The sequence below is a fragment of the Danio rerio genome, chromosome 16 (genome assembly GCF_052040795.2).
Source record: "Danio rerio strain M-AB ecotype USA chromosome 16, GRCz13ab, whole genome shotgun sequence".
Classification (NCBI taxonomy): Eukaryota; Metazoa; Chordata; class Actinopteri; order Cypriniformes; family Danionidae; genus Danio; species Danio rerio.
In genome coordinates, this window is record NC_141036.1 from 50588334 (window position 1) to 50605000 (window position 16667).

A 16667-nucleotide genomic window follows, 5' to 3' on the forward strand; every position below is an offset into this window, starting at 1 on the left:
ATTCATTGTAGTTATTTTTATTAAATTCAGTAGAACAAATTAAATATAAGAAATCTTGAAAGTGGTGGCTCAGTGGTTAGCTCTGTCGCCTCACAGCAAGTAGGTCGCGGGTTTAAGTCTCGAGTCCCAGTTTTCTCCGGCTGCTTTTGTTTCCCCCACTGTCCAAAGACATGTGCTATAGGTGAATTGAAAACTAAATTGACCATACTGTATGTGTGTGAATCTGAGTGTGTATAGATAGTTCCCAGTACTGGGTTGCTGCTGGAAGGGAATCCGCTATGTAAAATATACGATGGATAAGTTGGTGGTTCATTACGCTGTGGTGACCCCTGATGAAAAAAGGGACTGAGCCAAAGGAAAATGAGTGAATGACATCTTAAAAGTACAGTCTTGAAAGTACAATGTTTACATTTTGCAATATTTATTTTTATTTTTATGTTGGACCTGTAATCATTAGAGTGTGAAAAAAGCTTTCTATTTTATTAATACTTTCTACCTAATACTATCTACATTTTATTTTATCAAACATTTATCCTGAAGTGAGAAATATGATCACATATTAACAAGTACATTTAAAATATATTATTTAAAATGTGCAAAAGAAATGGTCCTTTACATGTGGTCAATATAAAAAAAAAAACTCACTGGCCACTTTATTAGGTACACTTGTTCAACTGTTCGTGTTTTAGTTAGTGTCAGACGGGCTGCTCTGAGAATGTCAGAAACTGCTGATCTACTGGGATTTTCATGCACAACCATCTCTAGAGTTTACAGAGAATGGTCTGAAAAAGATAGCATATCCAGTGAATGGTTCAGGCTGGTGGTGTAATGGTGTGGGCGATATTTTCTTGGCACACTTTGGGCCCATTAGTACCAACTGAGCATTGTGTCAACACCACAGCCTACCTGAGTATTTGCTGACCATGTCCATGCCTTTATGACCACAGTGTACCCATCATCTGATGGATACTTCTAGCAGGATAACGTGTCATGTCATAAAGCAAGAATCATCTCAGACTGGTTTCTTGAACATGACAATAAGTTCACTGTACTCAAATGGCCTCCACAGTCCCTAGAACTCAATCCAATAGAGCACCTTTGGGATGTGGTGGAACTGGAGATTTACATCATGGATGTGCAGCCAACAAATCTGCAGCAACTCTGTGATGCTATCATGTCAATATGGACCAAAATCCTGGAGGAATTTTCCAGTCCTTGTTGAATCTATGCCAAGAAGGATTAAGGCAGTTCTGAGGGCAAAAAGGGGGTCCTACCTGTTACTAGTAAGGTATACCTAATAGAGTGGCCAGTGAGTGTAAATATCATTATCAGGATATGAGATGACCCATTTTGTGATGTAAGATATGTTTGCAGAAGCTCTAGTTCAGGATTGAATGTACTGACCTTTTGCTCATCTTCCCCTTCAAGTTGGCAGTGGTGCCCACCGATCGGGTCCCAGGCTCCCCTGAACTGTCCAGATTATCAGTGCTCCGAGCCTGAAGAACAAAGACAGAAGAAATGATTAATGAAAAAGGTTGGCTATCATCGAAAAGATCATCATCATCTCTGTTTTTGAAGTATCGTCTGAATGCACGCACAGAAAATAGATTATAAATCCCAAATCAGCAAGGATGATCAAACAAAGGTGATTCTCTTGAGGATTCATTAGACTGATGAATTATATTGATATACTGTACATTTTTAAATATCACTCAGAAAGGTGTTAATGGAGGAGAAAGCAGCTTGTGAAGTGACCGGGGGAGGCACTGCTGAAATATGGTTTAATTTGTAGTAAAAGCAAAGTCACTTCATCAAATGTGTGAACAAATGCATGTTGTCTGAATGGGACATGACGATGAGTGTGGTGTGAGCCAAGCAGCAATTTTTAAAATCCTTACAGAATAAGTAGTGAGTTTAGGATTTGGGATTAACAGCAATGCACAGCAAGCAACAAAAGCATTAAAAATAACAGATCAACGTGATGTATGAATGAAAAATGATGTAAAAATGAAAATGATTTTTTTTAAAAGCAGCCCCGATTGCATTTAGTAAACAGTCCACACACTGGCAAAGACCTGAGAACAGAAACTTTTTTTTCCTTTCCTCTAGGATTTAAAACATAAGTGATAGATTTCTGAAATCACAGATAAAATTTTATAGGTGACCAGTTCTAAATGTTTCAATGGGAGTGCTCGAGCTTCTGAAGGATTCAGCTAACTATATATTTATTTCTTATTATTTATTCTTATAAATTTCTTATATTTATTTATGTTCTTGAATATGATTGGCTGATATCTGTGCCACTCTTTGTAAAACCCTGAGTTAGTTTTTGGTTGGCCATCTGTTTGTTTCTAACAATTCTCCTGTTTTCGTTAGTGCAGACTACTTCAGTAAAAAGAAAGAGAAGAAATGCCTGCATGTGTTTAGTGTTTTCCGTTATCGCAAACACAACAGTAATCTGGTGGTGTTTGTGCTACTTTGGCTTTTTCGGGGTAAATTATTATTGTGATCTCCTGACTGCAACAGAGAAATACTGGGAAATCTCTGTAGACTGATGGCATTTCATGTCGTTCAGCCTTATGATCTTAAAATGTCAGCAAAATAACCTGTTTTGTCATCAATATATATATACACAGTTGAAGTCAGAATTTTTAGCCCCCTTTTCATTTATTTTATTTTTTTTAAATATTTACCAAATTATGTTTACCAGAGCAAGGACATTTTCACAGTATGTCTGATAATATTTTTTCTTCTGGAGAAAATCTTATTTGTTCTATTTTGGCTAGAATGAAAGCAGTTATTAATTTTTTAATCACCATTTTAAGGTCAATATTATTAGCCTCTTAAGCTATTTTTTTTTCTGATAGTCTACAGAACAAACCATCGTTATACAATAACTTGCCTAATTACCCTAACCTGCCTAGTTAACCCAATTAACCTAGTCAAGCCTTTGAATGTCACTTTAAGCTGTGTAGAAGTGTCTTGAAAAACATCTAGTAAAATATTATGTGCTGTCATCATGGCAAAGATAAAATAAATCAGTTATTAGAAATGAGTTATTAAAACTATTATGCTTACAAATGTGTAGAAAAGAAATCTGCTAAACAGAAACTGGGGAAAAAACAAACAGGGGGGCTAATATTTCTCATTTCAAGGTAAAAAATGTAAACAAATAAATAATATCTGTAATATTAAAAAATGTAAACAAATAGATGAATATAATTAATCAGGGAGGAAAATAACTGTCATTGCATACTAATTTTGTTCATATTATGTGTGTATATGCTTGTATGTATGTTATATTATATGTATGCATGCAAGCAAGCAAGTTGAAGTCATAATTCCTGTGAATTTTTAATTTCTTTTTCAAGTATTTCCCAAATTACGTTTAACAGAGCAATGATTTTTTTCACAGTATTTCCTATAATATTTTTTTTCTTTTGGAGGTCTTATTTGTTTTAATTTCGGCAAGAATAAAAGCAGTTTTTAATTTTTATAAAACCATTTTATATTATTAACTCGTTTAAGCAATATTTTTCCTAATTGTCTACAAAAACCACTGATATACAATGACTTGCCTAATTACCCTAATTTGCCTAGTTAAGCCTTTAAATGTCACTTTAAGCTGAATACTAGTATCCTGAAAAATATCTAGTCAAATATTATTTACTGTCACCAAGGCAAAGAAATAAGAAACCAGTAAGAGTTATTTAAATGTTTAGAAATGTGTTTTTCTCTGTTAAATGGAGATTATTAGAATACTGTTATCAACAGTATACTACTAATGCTCAAATGCTACTGATGATATTCTTTCATTATATCTAAATAAAGCAGCTTTATTACTCTATAGTGGCCCTACAAAAATATAATAAAAAATAAAATACTCCGGCAATTGATTTATCCCTTGAACCGCAATGCTCTACAGATCTCCTTATTTCACTGTCTTTGCCTCCAGCATCCAGCTGATGTTGTAAGTAAACATGATGTGACATGATGTGCAGCTCTAAACAGTTCAGTGCCAGCGCTTCAGGATATTACAACACAGGGCACTGGGCTTCAGAGCGCAAGATCTGAGAACACACCGGATGTTTCCTCCCTTATTAGAGCTTTTTCATGCTTGTCCTAGATGAATAAAAGCCCGGCGACTTCCGGCTCAGTCATGCTAACAGCAGACCTGTCGTGATGACTGTTTGAGTTTCATTCACCTGACAGGCAGTTTCGATGGAAACATTACCACTGGAGCATTCGGTTGCGAGACAACCCTTCCCAGATCCCCTCGGGGGGGAAGAACAGATCTCTGCAGTCCTGCTTTAGGTTTGCACAACACCAAGCAGTCATGAATGAGCTCAAACACAGGAATCGGCAGAGGGATCAGCCTGTGTATCTACTAGGACTGAGCATCAATTCAGATATCCCAATTTGATTGAGTCTGATTGAAATGTTCTCAAGTTCTTCTCATTGTTCTCACAGGTTTCTCGCTTTGCACTCACACTACAAGCATACCACACCAAAGCCCAACCGAACCGCGCTCTGGCACACCTCTTTCAGCCGGGCCAGGGCTCACCAACCTGATTTCACCAAGTAGGACATGTTCCTGGATTAACATTTATGTTGATCCTGGAACAACATTTCAATCAGCCAATCAGAACTAAGGTATATGTTTACAGTTTAGGTTAAGTTTAGGCCTATGGTTATGCACTTCTACATGATTGTTATTGTTATAACTATTATTCCTTTCAGATTTTGAGAATATTTAGTGTTATGGTTGGGTTTAGAAGTAGGGAATAGGTATGGATTACATTTTCAAAATGATGTTCCAGTATCAACATTAGGAATCGGCCGGTATAAGATTCTGACAGTATGATAACCTTGAATAAAAATATCACGGTTTCACAGTATCACGGTATTGTGATTACTGCTCAAATATATGGTTTTTTTATATGTCTGGGTAAAAAGATAAACCAAAAAATTCCCCTTTTAAAAACAATATATTCTGTTTTTGAAAGATTTATGATATTTTGGAGATGTAAATGTCAGGCTGAATAATTGACTTCTGCTGTCTTAATTAGTTTCACTGATTTCTTTACAATTTAAACGGCATCTTTGGATATTTTTTTCTGCTGGAGATACGGTTACAAAAAACAAACAAAAAAAAATCTTACACATACCTTAGTAACGGTATTACAGAAAGTTGACGGTATACCTTGAAAATGGTTATCGTCCCATGCCTAATCAACATTGATGTTAATCCAGGATCACATTGTACTTGGCAAAACCTTGATGTGGGCCAGGGATAGCCAACAGAAGCGTGCCTGGACCCAATTCGGAGCACTCTCATGCCAAATAAACCAAGTTTTAATTAACATTAAAAATGCAAGTGTTTTTAGGGGACCCAAAAACATAAAGGACCTAGCTGGGATTTGCTTACTGTGCAGTGACTATTGCTCAGTAAAGTTGTAGGTGCTCTTTGAAGGATGAGTTTTTTTGTTTATTTTAACATCCTGATTACTTGTGTAATGTTGTACTTAGTTGTAGGTGCTCTTTAAAGGATGATTTTTTTTTAAACATCCTGATTACTTGGTTGCCCTGTGTTTTGTTTATTTTTAGCCTAAATAACCATGGTTGCATTCTAAATGTAATACTTCCATACTATACAGTACGCTAAAAACAGTATGCGAGTCGAGTACTATGTCCGAATTCACAGAATTTGAAGGGCAGTATGCGAGAGGTACCCAGATGACCTACTAGCAAGGGCTTTAGAAAACAAAGTACTTAATGAAATAAACACTTAATAATACAAATAACAATCCTGTCCCATGTTGCAAAAGTCAATTTACATGATTTTACTGCAGTCGGGCTTTGACGAGGTATGAATGTAGAGATATTTAGAAAGGTGTGTGACACAATTTAACTCGTTTACTGTTTTTCATAATCATGGAGGCCAAAATCGAAACCAAATCTTGATTAATTGCACAGCCTTGGTTAAAAGTATTATGGGGAACTAGTAGTGAACTTGACTTTGTGCACGTGTAAGTTACTAATGGTTGACGGAGCATTATTTTTTTTTTTAAGTCAATTAATTTATGTTACAAAATGAAAAGGTACAAATGGAATCAAACATATTATTTGTTAAAGATGCCAAAAGGATCAAATATGTGTCATGTAAAAAGAAGAGATAGGTAAAAGAATAAATAAGTTTAAGTAATAAACGAATGATGTATGTGGTAATGGGGTGGGGGAATAATAAGCTTATGCTTCATCCTGCTCCATTTTCGACCCTGTTGAAATGTATTTATTTTTGTTAATGATATTTTATGTATGATATTTTTGTTCGAAAATAAATAAATAAAATCAAATCAAACCTCCCAATCCTCCCCATGCGCAGAATTGGCTCTATTACTGTCTCTCCACCAAAGATAGTGTGTGGTGAGTGCACTGGTGTGATTGTTCTATGTCTGCCATCGCATCATCCAAGTGGATGCTGCACAGTGGTGGTGGTGTGGAGAAACCCCTCACCCTCGTGATTGTGAAGCGCTTTGGGTGTATGGCCATGCACGATAAATGTGCTATATAAATACACATTACATTACATTCTGCAGTATGTGCAGTTACTCAAACATGACCTGCTCTTTCTTTGTGTTTCTTTGTTAATCTTACATGTTTAAGCAGTATTGTGCTGCATGGATACGTGTATGAATATACAGAGCTACAGTAAATAGAGAAATCTCTGTCTGACATCATTCTCAGCCCTGCACTTCCCATAATACTTAGAAAACCCCTGAAACTCAATTCATGGCTTTTGATAATCGATATCTAATCAACCACCTTTTTAAAAATGCTGAAAACTGACTGCCAGCCCTAGTTTGTAATCCTTGTATTCTTCCATAAAGAGATGGTGAATTAGGAAAGGCCAGCTTTATTGATAAGCCTGTAATCATTTTAAAGGCGATGATGAGATTGATTGAAGCACGGTGCATGTGGCAGTATGGGACGCCGGACACTTCTGAAACTTACCTTTATTGCCAGCTGCTCTCCCCTGGGCAAGAAACCTTTAGAGATGGTCAGTAGTACAAAACCACATTTATCAAGGTATAAACCTAAACTCTATAATTAAGCAAGCATGTATGAATGCTCCTATTTAATGCAAATGATGATAACAGTCCTTTCATTTTATGTACTTACTTCTGTGCAGACTATAAAGCCAAGGTACTGATGTAAACAAATGTTGTGTTGGTATGTGCATGCAGCAACTCTTAGTGGAGACAAGGAAAGCAAAGCTGAAGACAGACATTGCACAACGCAAAAGATAAAAGAAAGTTGATGAAAAGATGAAAGCCAATGCAAAAACTAGGAAGCAAGGTCAAACTACAAAAGCATCCTCAAGAATATAAACAAAAACTCACTCGCATAAAAAACCATTCCATTTAAATAAAAACTAAATAAACTTAATAGCAAAGACACAAAACACAATCCAAAATAAAACGAGTAAAGTGAAACATGTTGACACTAGTTGAAAGACTTGTACTCAGACATATGCAAAACTAAAGCCGTTTCTGATATATGCAAATGAAACCAAACTAGACTGCAAAACAACAACAACAAAATAAACATATAATTAAAAACAAAATAAAAACTAGTAAAACTAATAATAAAACCAATTTTAGTACTTGATAAAAAAACAATGAATAAATAAACAAAATAAACTGGAAAAAAAAAGAAAAAAAAAATCACAAGAAATTGATCCAAATAAATAATATAAACAAAAGCTAATATGAGCAGTACTTTATGTGATGCTGAGAAATGGATAGACACTATATAATATAAATAGTGGTACTTCAACTCAGTGAAAAAAACGCACAAAAGCATTCAAATCACTTTAAATGGGTGTTCAGCCAAACAGCAAATATATATATATATTTAAAAGGCAGCAACACCAAAGCTCCAAAGTTATTAAATTAAAAAGGCTGATACAAGGCATGTAATGTTTCGAGCACACCGGCTCTTTATCAGACAGTATTCATCACAGTATGTTGCTCTATTTTTATATACACTTCTGGATCTTATGATCTCATACATCATCTCACAACAAAAACAGAAAAATACATATTTGTAAATTATAAAACTTACATACTTCATATTTCAACTGAAAATAAGATCACTGGAAAATAATATTAAACAAAAATTGGTAAATTGGTCATCTTTCAGATATTTAAACAAAAACCTATATTTTACCAGGTGTACATTTATATAAGGCTATTAACTTTCATATTAACAACTATGTCAAGCATAAATACATTTTAAATCCAACATAAAAAAACATCAAAAATGCAATTCAAAATCAAAACAATACTAGCACTAAAATGCAACAAACAAATCTTAAAAATGGCCATTTTACACAATACAATTAAACCAACAGGAACCAACCAACAGTATCTGAGGTTTTCACTAAAATTACTAAGTACAAGCGTGAATGCAAAAGATTGAAGCAGTGTACTGACGTTACCCGATACGTTCCCCGATAGATTCAAAAGACCGAAGAGTCGTTACATAGAGACCAGATTAATTAAATATCACGTTTAACAACTGTAGTAATACACGATCCAGCATTACATCCTTGATAAACTGACGTGCACTTCTCTCTGGGATTTTGTGCTTAAAGCACCCGCTGACTGCCTGGAGCTCTGATGTGCGTGTATGCTGCAGTGCATGCCAGAGTTTGTGTGTGTGTGTGGCCATTTTAAAACTAAGATGTATTAGTGTTAACGGGGTCTAAGTGTGTATTTTTTTATGAGCGGGTTTCTGCTGCGACGGGGGCGGGGCAGAGGATCGCAATGCTGGCTAAGCATTCTGATGTCTATCGGGCATCGGCGATGGATGATGGCATCGTCTATTGACCCGACCCTACTACTAGTACTTCAATGCAACTCAATATAAAGTATAAATACAATTATTAAGCAGAAAAATGGTCATCCTTTTACTGTGCAAACATTAACAACTACTTAAAACTTCATTAAACTTCACATAGAAGATAAAAAATACAAATATATCAAAATAAAACTAATACTAGCACTAAAACGCATCACAAACCAGGCTTAAACTAAATAAAACTGTCCATTTTACAATTATGTAATGAAAAAAACTGTTCAAAAAAATATAAGCGAAACAAAACATTTTCTAAATTTAACAGCCTTGTTCCTGATTCATTCAATCTATTTCCTTCAGCTTCGGCCCCAGTGGAATGAATTCCAGCATATGTTTTACGCAGCGGATATCCTTCCAGCCACAACCCAGTATTGGGAAACACCCATACACTCTCACATTCACACACACATTATGGACAATTTAGTTTATTAAATTCACCTATATCGCATGTCTTTGGGCTGTTGGAGAAACCGGAGCAACTGGAGAAAGCCCACACCAACACGGGGAGAACATGCAAACTCCATACAGAAATGCCAACTGACCCAGCAGAGACTTAAACCAGGGAACTTCTTGCTGAGGCGACAGTGCTAACCACTGAGCACTCCAAAATCCAAATCACATCCTTTCCGACCGACTGGTCACCTCTCTATTTAACTTTGAATCGAGCACACATTCCTCAATCTGAAGATATCTCAACACACGGCTTGAGGATCAGCTGAGATCTCAGAGGAGAGACAGGAGCCAAATCACAGACAGTGAGAGAAGAGCTACAGCCAATGTCCCGACTATAAATCACTGCAAATATATTGCACAATCACGCTGCCATACAGAGGCCTGTCTGAAGACATTAACCGATCAACACTGATTGCGTGTCAGTCATTATTACGCAAAGCTGCACAGCACCTTCCCTCTCGCTCCCTGACTGACAGAAGGGTTATTGGGGCAGTCAACATTCCTGATGCAAAAACAGCATCATGTTTAATATTCACACTATTCAAGAACAATTTGTGTGCCTTAATATATGTAAATAAAACCCAAACTGGCCCCATTTACATTGCTAAAAATCCCACTGGGCTTTTTGCACGATTTATCAATCATTCATGAGATATATAAATGTGTTTCTCCAACTGAAATTAGGAATTAAGAAACATTATATGAAACGTCACAACTGTGATTGACATACAGAAGGTGATGAATTATGAATACTGCTTTATAATTGTTTGTCAAAGTTGCTTTATGCAGCTGCTGGGGTGTTTTGGGATAGTAGCTTAATAACCCAAGTTTCAAAAATATTTGGGTGTCCAAGTGGTAGTGTTGTCACGATACTGGTATTTGATACCAAAAAAAAAAGGAAATTAAAATTGGAGATTTGAAAGTCCACATTATTTAATTTCTGTGATGTGGAGCATTTTTGATCAAGCATTACATTACTGTTGCTTATCCTCATGGTAAAGAATTTTAGCGAAGATCAGTCGATTCATCAGCGAATCGTCAGCTTATAAACAGACCAGCTGATCTTCGCAGCTTTAAAACGCTCCAGTGTCACTGTATCTGTTGTTTCACTCATAAACAGTGTTGGGGGTAATGTGTTACAAGTAACGCGTGTTACGTAATATTTATTTTGCAAAGTAACGAGTAATATACAATTTTTAAAAATGCAACGCGAAAAAAATTAACTTAGTCAGGTTGAACCACAGACAGTCGGCTCGCACTCATCATCATTATCAGGTCTCCTTTTTCACAGCAGATGAGTCAGTGTGCTGTTCTAGTAACTGAATAACTCAGGATATTGGTTTATTTCAAGTCCGAGGGAGTATGCAGTATTTTATTACTTACTCTAGACACAAACCGTTTCATGACAACTCTGTTCAATTTAATGAACTGGTTCAACCGGTTCACTTAGAATATCCGGGTAAAACAAACAATTCACTCACGAATCGCCCGTCAAGACTACAGTTAGAAACAAAAACAATGGAAGGCCAGAGACTTACATTTTTGCAATGGATTCTTGTTATTTTGAACTACTCATTGAAAAAAAAAAAGTGGATTGTTGTTAAGTGTTTAATATGTGTAAGTAAAACTCTTGACCACTGCAAGAAACACGACATTGGAAAAAAAAATTTAAATAACTGGATGCGAAGCATTACACCCGCACCCCACCTCCAGCGAAACAACAAATGAATGACATCAGTTTATGCTCTCCAGGTAAAAATATTAATTCCATTAAACTCTACAAAAATTAATAAACAAATAAAAAGATTATTGCTTTTATTGTTGTGGAGACGCAGCCACTGTCTAATGTTACTGTTTAAGCAATGACATTTTGTAATTTAGTAAGATTTTTTCTCTTTTAGGAAATGATTTATACATTTGTTAAGGCCAGGTGAAGAAATTTATTCAATATATAAAGCTCAAAGATTTATTTTGATTTGGGGACGTTTTTTATCGTCTTACTGTTCATTTTGTTATTGAACATTTTGAAGGTTTAAATCTGTTTTTGCCTTAATAATTTATTGTCAGCACTCTTCAGCTTTATTGCAGTCTTTATTTCAACATACATTGAATTTACTTAACTAATGATACAAAACATTCAACAAACACTACTTTACATGCTTTCATGAATCTGTATATACAGCATGTATAGCTCTGGGTTCAAAAAGTTCTCAAAATAGAACTTTATCCTACATTTTTTAAGCTAAATGAATGTGTAGGTTATACAGGTGGTTTTCAAATGCAGAGCTTCTCTATTAAAAAGGTGAAAAAAAGTTTAAGTTCAAATTCTGAAAGAGATCGAAGCTCAGCCAGGTAAGGAAAAGTAACGCAAAAGTAACTCAAAAATAATATAAAACATTACTTTCATAAAAAGTAACTAAGTAATGCACTTTTTTTGGGGGGGGAGTAACTCAATATTGTAATGCATTACTTGTTTTAAAAGTAACTTTCTCCAACACTGCTAATAAACAACCATGAGTTCGGTGAACTGATGACCTTTACAACCAATCACAGTCATTTCAGTTGAGCACGTGAACACAACGGCAAATTAGCTCTGTTTAAAGTATGTGATCAACAGCGCTCAAAAGTTAACAAAAAATGGACGTTTTTAAAATTTCAGAACCAATTGGTATCGAATTCCAATTTCATGACAACACTACTAAGTGGTGTTCAAGGCTTTTAAAGGTTCGTCAAATCCTTTACCATCAGGATAAGCAACAGTAATGTGATGCTTGCTCAAATATTACCCCTTATGAATATGGTATTTCACTCAAAAATGCTCCACAACACTGAAGCTATTAAATAATGTTGACTGCCCAATCCCAATCTCGGGACTTGACACTTGTTGTTATGTGGTGGAAGCACCACACTATGCACATAATGATAAGGATGACCGTCTATTAAAAGAGGTCACCCGGAGTCCCCTTTCCTGCTCCCCAAGCACACAAAGGTATAACAGATTTATTAAACGTAAAATTTCCAATACCAAAATCAAATTTAGCAAGGAATTAAAAGGACAAAACAAAAACAAACAAAAAAATTACGCTACCGAATATTGGATATCTTACCTAAACCAAAAATAAAGTTCTATAGATAAAACAACAATTCTACCCTCCTTGTCTATCCTTTAAACAGAAGAAAAGTGACAATGGAAAAAGGGCCTTCCCTTATACATTTTTTTGGCAGTGAACAAGTCGAGACCTCATTTAACCAGCGTTACTATATGGAGTTACAGATCCTCAAAGTGAAAAATTGAGCTGTTAATCTTGAAGTGCAAAATATTAAATCTCGAAGTGCAAGCAATTAAAAATCTATGTTTCATAGCATATCGCTTTCCGTGTTTGGTGTGAAAGTTTGGTGTGAGGGAGAGTAAAACCAGCCTATTGGCACAGCATCTTGCCTTTTTTCACTTCTTAATTTTGGCCGTTTTCTCTTTAACTGAAAACAAAAAACGCTGAAAAAAGCATCCCTACTATCGACCACTTACACTGCTTTCGTAGGATAAAGAGGGAAGAGTCATTACAAGGGGTGCTTTTTATTGCACACTTTATACCAAGACCACAAAACTGGCCTGTCCAGCTTTAAAACCTCACATCATCAATGGAAAACAAAGCGAGTCTGGAAAACCAAAGAGGCATAGCGTGTTTCCATTCAACCCACAACAAACACAAACTCAACCTTCAAGTGTCCCTCATCCGATGCTGCGGGTATTACTGTATGTAGTGACAGCAAACGCAGCTGGTTTCAACCAAGGCTGTGGTGATATTATGTAAACACACACCTGGCCAACCCGCTTGAGGATTTACAGGAAACAACACACCTGCTGGCTGCCACACAGGTTCACTTGAGTTAAACCTGGGATGTAAACATGCTAATAACCCACCTAGTCCAAGCAGGTATAACTTGTCTACATTTCTACCCTATCTAATAAAATGAGCAAAACACCAGTCCATGCCCTCTCTCCATTGGTAACATTATACACGTTCTCCATGACTGGTTAACATTTCTCTTTTAAACACAATACAAGCTGCTCTTGACAGCTGCTACAACTTTGAATACAACAAAACCCAACCTCCAGCAGAAGAGGTAAATAATCTTCTCAGACAGAATCTATCATACCTTAAGCATTCTCTTCCTCTTGAACATCTCTTCAGCGGTGTGGCACAACTAGAGAGGGTAAAAAGGTTGAGTACTAGCCACACTTTCACCATCATCACCAATTTAAATGTTCAATCCTGCTTTGGGACCCTCCACAGATACATTCTTTCCTCTGTAATTCCCTTCAAAAAAACACTCCTCAAGCTTTTCTATCTTCGCCTTGCTCAGCGTCTCAGACACAGAAAAAGCTCCCGTTCAGAGGCACCTGTTGAATATTTGATGTGGTGATCTGAACGCTGGGTAAACGCCAGGCCTCTGTGACTCCTCAGCTGTTTGCAGGAAGACGAGGGCTGCTCGGATGACAGAGCATTTGTGCTGTATTCTACACTCGCTTTCGGCTGATACTCGCTATCACTTTTGAAGAGATGATGCCAACCACTGAAAACTTTGAGGACAGCAGTAAACACTTAAGTGCACTTAATACAATTCATTGAACATGTACACATAGACATCACCTATATACTGTTCAGTACAGCTGCAGATTAACTATGTTTTATCTATAATAACTTTACCTGCTAAAAGCTGTTAGTTACTAGTTAATTTGTTAAAGCTTTTAGTAACTAATAAAGTTTTGCTAACAAATAACCTTAATCATAATGTGCACCTATTTTAAAGCCGCTTTGAAACATTAATAATTGTGAAAAGCGCTATGCAATTAGCCTTTAATTTAATTAAGGATTTTCAGTCTTTTATTGGTGTATCCTGACAGTTCAATGTTCATGTCTCAGTTTAAACTATGAATGTACAATAGATTGAATAAAAAAATAAACTGTTATAAGACAGAATTGCAAATGCTTAGCAAAGTTAAACAAATACATGACTAATTTTGTATATGAGATGCTCATAATCAATCATCGTTTGCAGCAACTCAGTTTCTAGTATATAAATTCATTTATTTTCTTTTAGGCTAAGTTCCTTAGTTAATCTGGGGAATGAACCGCCAACTTATCCAGCACATGTTTTACACAGCGCATGCCCTTCCAGCTGCAACCCATTACTGGAAAACATCCATACACACTCAAACGAACAATTTTAGCTTACCCAATTCACCTACACCACACATTTTTGGACTTGTGAGGGAAACTGGAGCACCAGGAGGAAACCCACAAGAACACAGGGAGAACATGCAAACTCCACATAGAAATGCCAACTGACCCAGCCGGGGCTTGAACCAGCAACCATCTTGCTATGGGACGATTGTGCTACCCACTGAGCTGCCAGTTTTCTAGTAATTTGTAAAACAATTCTCGTTGCCTTATTTTTTTTTAGCAGAGACAAAAAAAAATTCTAGTGATTTCAACTAACAATAAAACTCATAAAAAATATTAAGTCAAAGTTTGTATGATTTAAATTTAGCTTAAACCTGTTTAACAAAAAAAACTGTTGTTGTCATGACTTTTTCATATCATTTTTACTGTGTAATTTTAATTAAATTTCAATTCACCTTTATTTCTATAGCGCTTTTACAATGTACATTGTGTCAAAGCAGCTTAACATAGAAGTCCTAGTAAATTGAAATTTATAATAATATTAGGCTCATGTGTAGCCCTACTGTTGATTAACTACTGTTGATTGGAGTTGGGTCGAATCCAGATCACGATCTTTTTCCGATTAATCATGCAGACCTAATCTAAAACACCCAATCTGAGCATGGATATCAACACTATTATCAGATCTAAAATTTCAGCAAAGCCATCAGTAATCAACTTTACAAAGTACAATCAAATATCCTTTTAACTTGGACACAAAAAGACAAAAGGAAACACTAAAATGCAGAGATCAGGAAACATGCACACAAGAAACATCACAAGACATGAGTCTCATTCACTAACCATTCATAAGCCGCTGTGTCTATACAGTTTGTTATGTGTCACATTATATTTATCACTTACATTTTTTTAAATAAAATTTCAGAACAGAACAAAAGTTCTTTATTTTTAAGTTTGTATAGGGATATGAGAGCATATGCAGGAACCACACTATAAAAATATCTGTAAAATTAGCCTTTTTTTTAAATTTGGTGATTTAGTTTTTTTTTTTTTTTTTTTTTTTGCCTTTTATGGGACTCTGATCTTTCTTCCAACAACTTTTAATCTTGAAAAGTTGTAAGAAGTGACTTTTATTAACATTTCTAAATGTTTAAAGCGATATATTGTTTGGGTTGGTGTTTATATATTACGGTACTAAAGCCTTGTAATCAACTGCAATACATTTTCTGTTATTTTACAAACTTATTTCTCTTTATATTATTCCTTTTACATTTTTTTTTATTACAAACTATTAAAATGTCAATAAAAGGTTAAATTGTAAAGTTAAATTTTCAACAACAAAGGTCGAGAGAGCAGAGATTAAGGTCCCATAATGCAATTCACAACCGTAAATAAACAAAGACATCAAAATATAAATTACTACTAATTAACAGATCATATCAATGCCTATATGAGAGGTTATTGTATGAAAGCCCTTAAATGGACATGGGCAAGTATTTAGAAATGTACCCGCTGCAGACACACACACCCTGCTTTTCAACAATATCCATTTTTTAAGAGCGACAATTAGGAGTGAATGAGACTCACTAAGACAAAAGCTACAGGCACATTCTAAGATTGGGCAGGGATGGGTTCAAACCCTGTGATTCATCAAAAGCATCTTAATCATCTTTATGAAACTTTCTATCAGTTTACTTCAAAACTGCAAAACAAAACAAAAAAAAAAAAAAGTGCAATTTTTTTTTTTAAAAAGGCAGAATTGATCCCATCCAGGGCGTGAAGTGCGTTTGGCAGCGGAGCAGAGCGGCACTTACCGGACATGTCTGCCAGGCTCATCGTTCTCACAAACATGGCGCATTTCCGAACCCAATGGGCTCCTGACACTTAACACAGAAAAGGAGAATTTAACGTCAGCCGTAGGTCTGTACTATACGCTCACACACATACAAGAAACCTGACCTCAAACACTGTGGATGATGAAAATGCATAAATGAGTCAGCATGAAAAAATAAAAAGCAGCAATAAGAGTTATGGTGGCTTATATGAGTGTGAGAAATCTGTGTGGTGGATATGGCCACAAATAAATAAATAAATACATAAAATTGC

General features: G+C 35.6%; 1 protein-coding gene across 13 annotated transcripts in view; it reads right to left on the bottom strand.

The window, feature by feature from the left end:
- arhgap33 (Rho GTPase activating protein 33) overlaps positions 1–16667 on the bottom strand; it is a 97058-nt gene that overhangs the window by 47125 nt on the left and 33266 nt on the right. For 4 of the 13 annotated variants that reach the window (XM_087287881.1, XM_087287882.1, XM_087287886.1 and 1 more), the window contains exons 2-4: positions 16376–16444; positions 7015–7049; positions 1405–1496 (exon numbers count right to left, since the gene is read on the bottom strand). In XM_087287881.1, coding sequence (XP_087144007.1) covers positions 1405–1496; positions 7015–7049; positions 16376–16444 — 196 coding nt within the window. Of the gene's footprint in view, positions 1–1404; positions 1497–7014; positions 7050–13533; positions 14408–16375; positions 16445–16667 lie in introns of those variants that run through there. The other 9 variants (XM_087287892.1, XM_087287889.1, XM_087287891.1 and 6 more) reach the window with 3 other exon arrangements.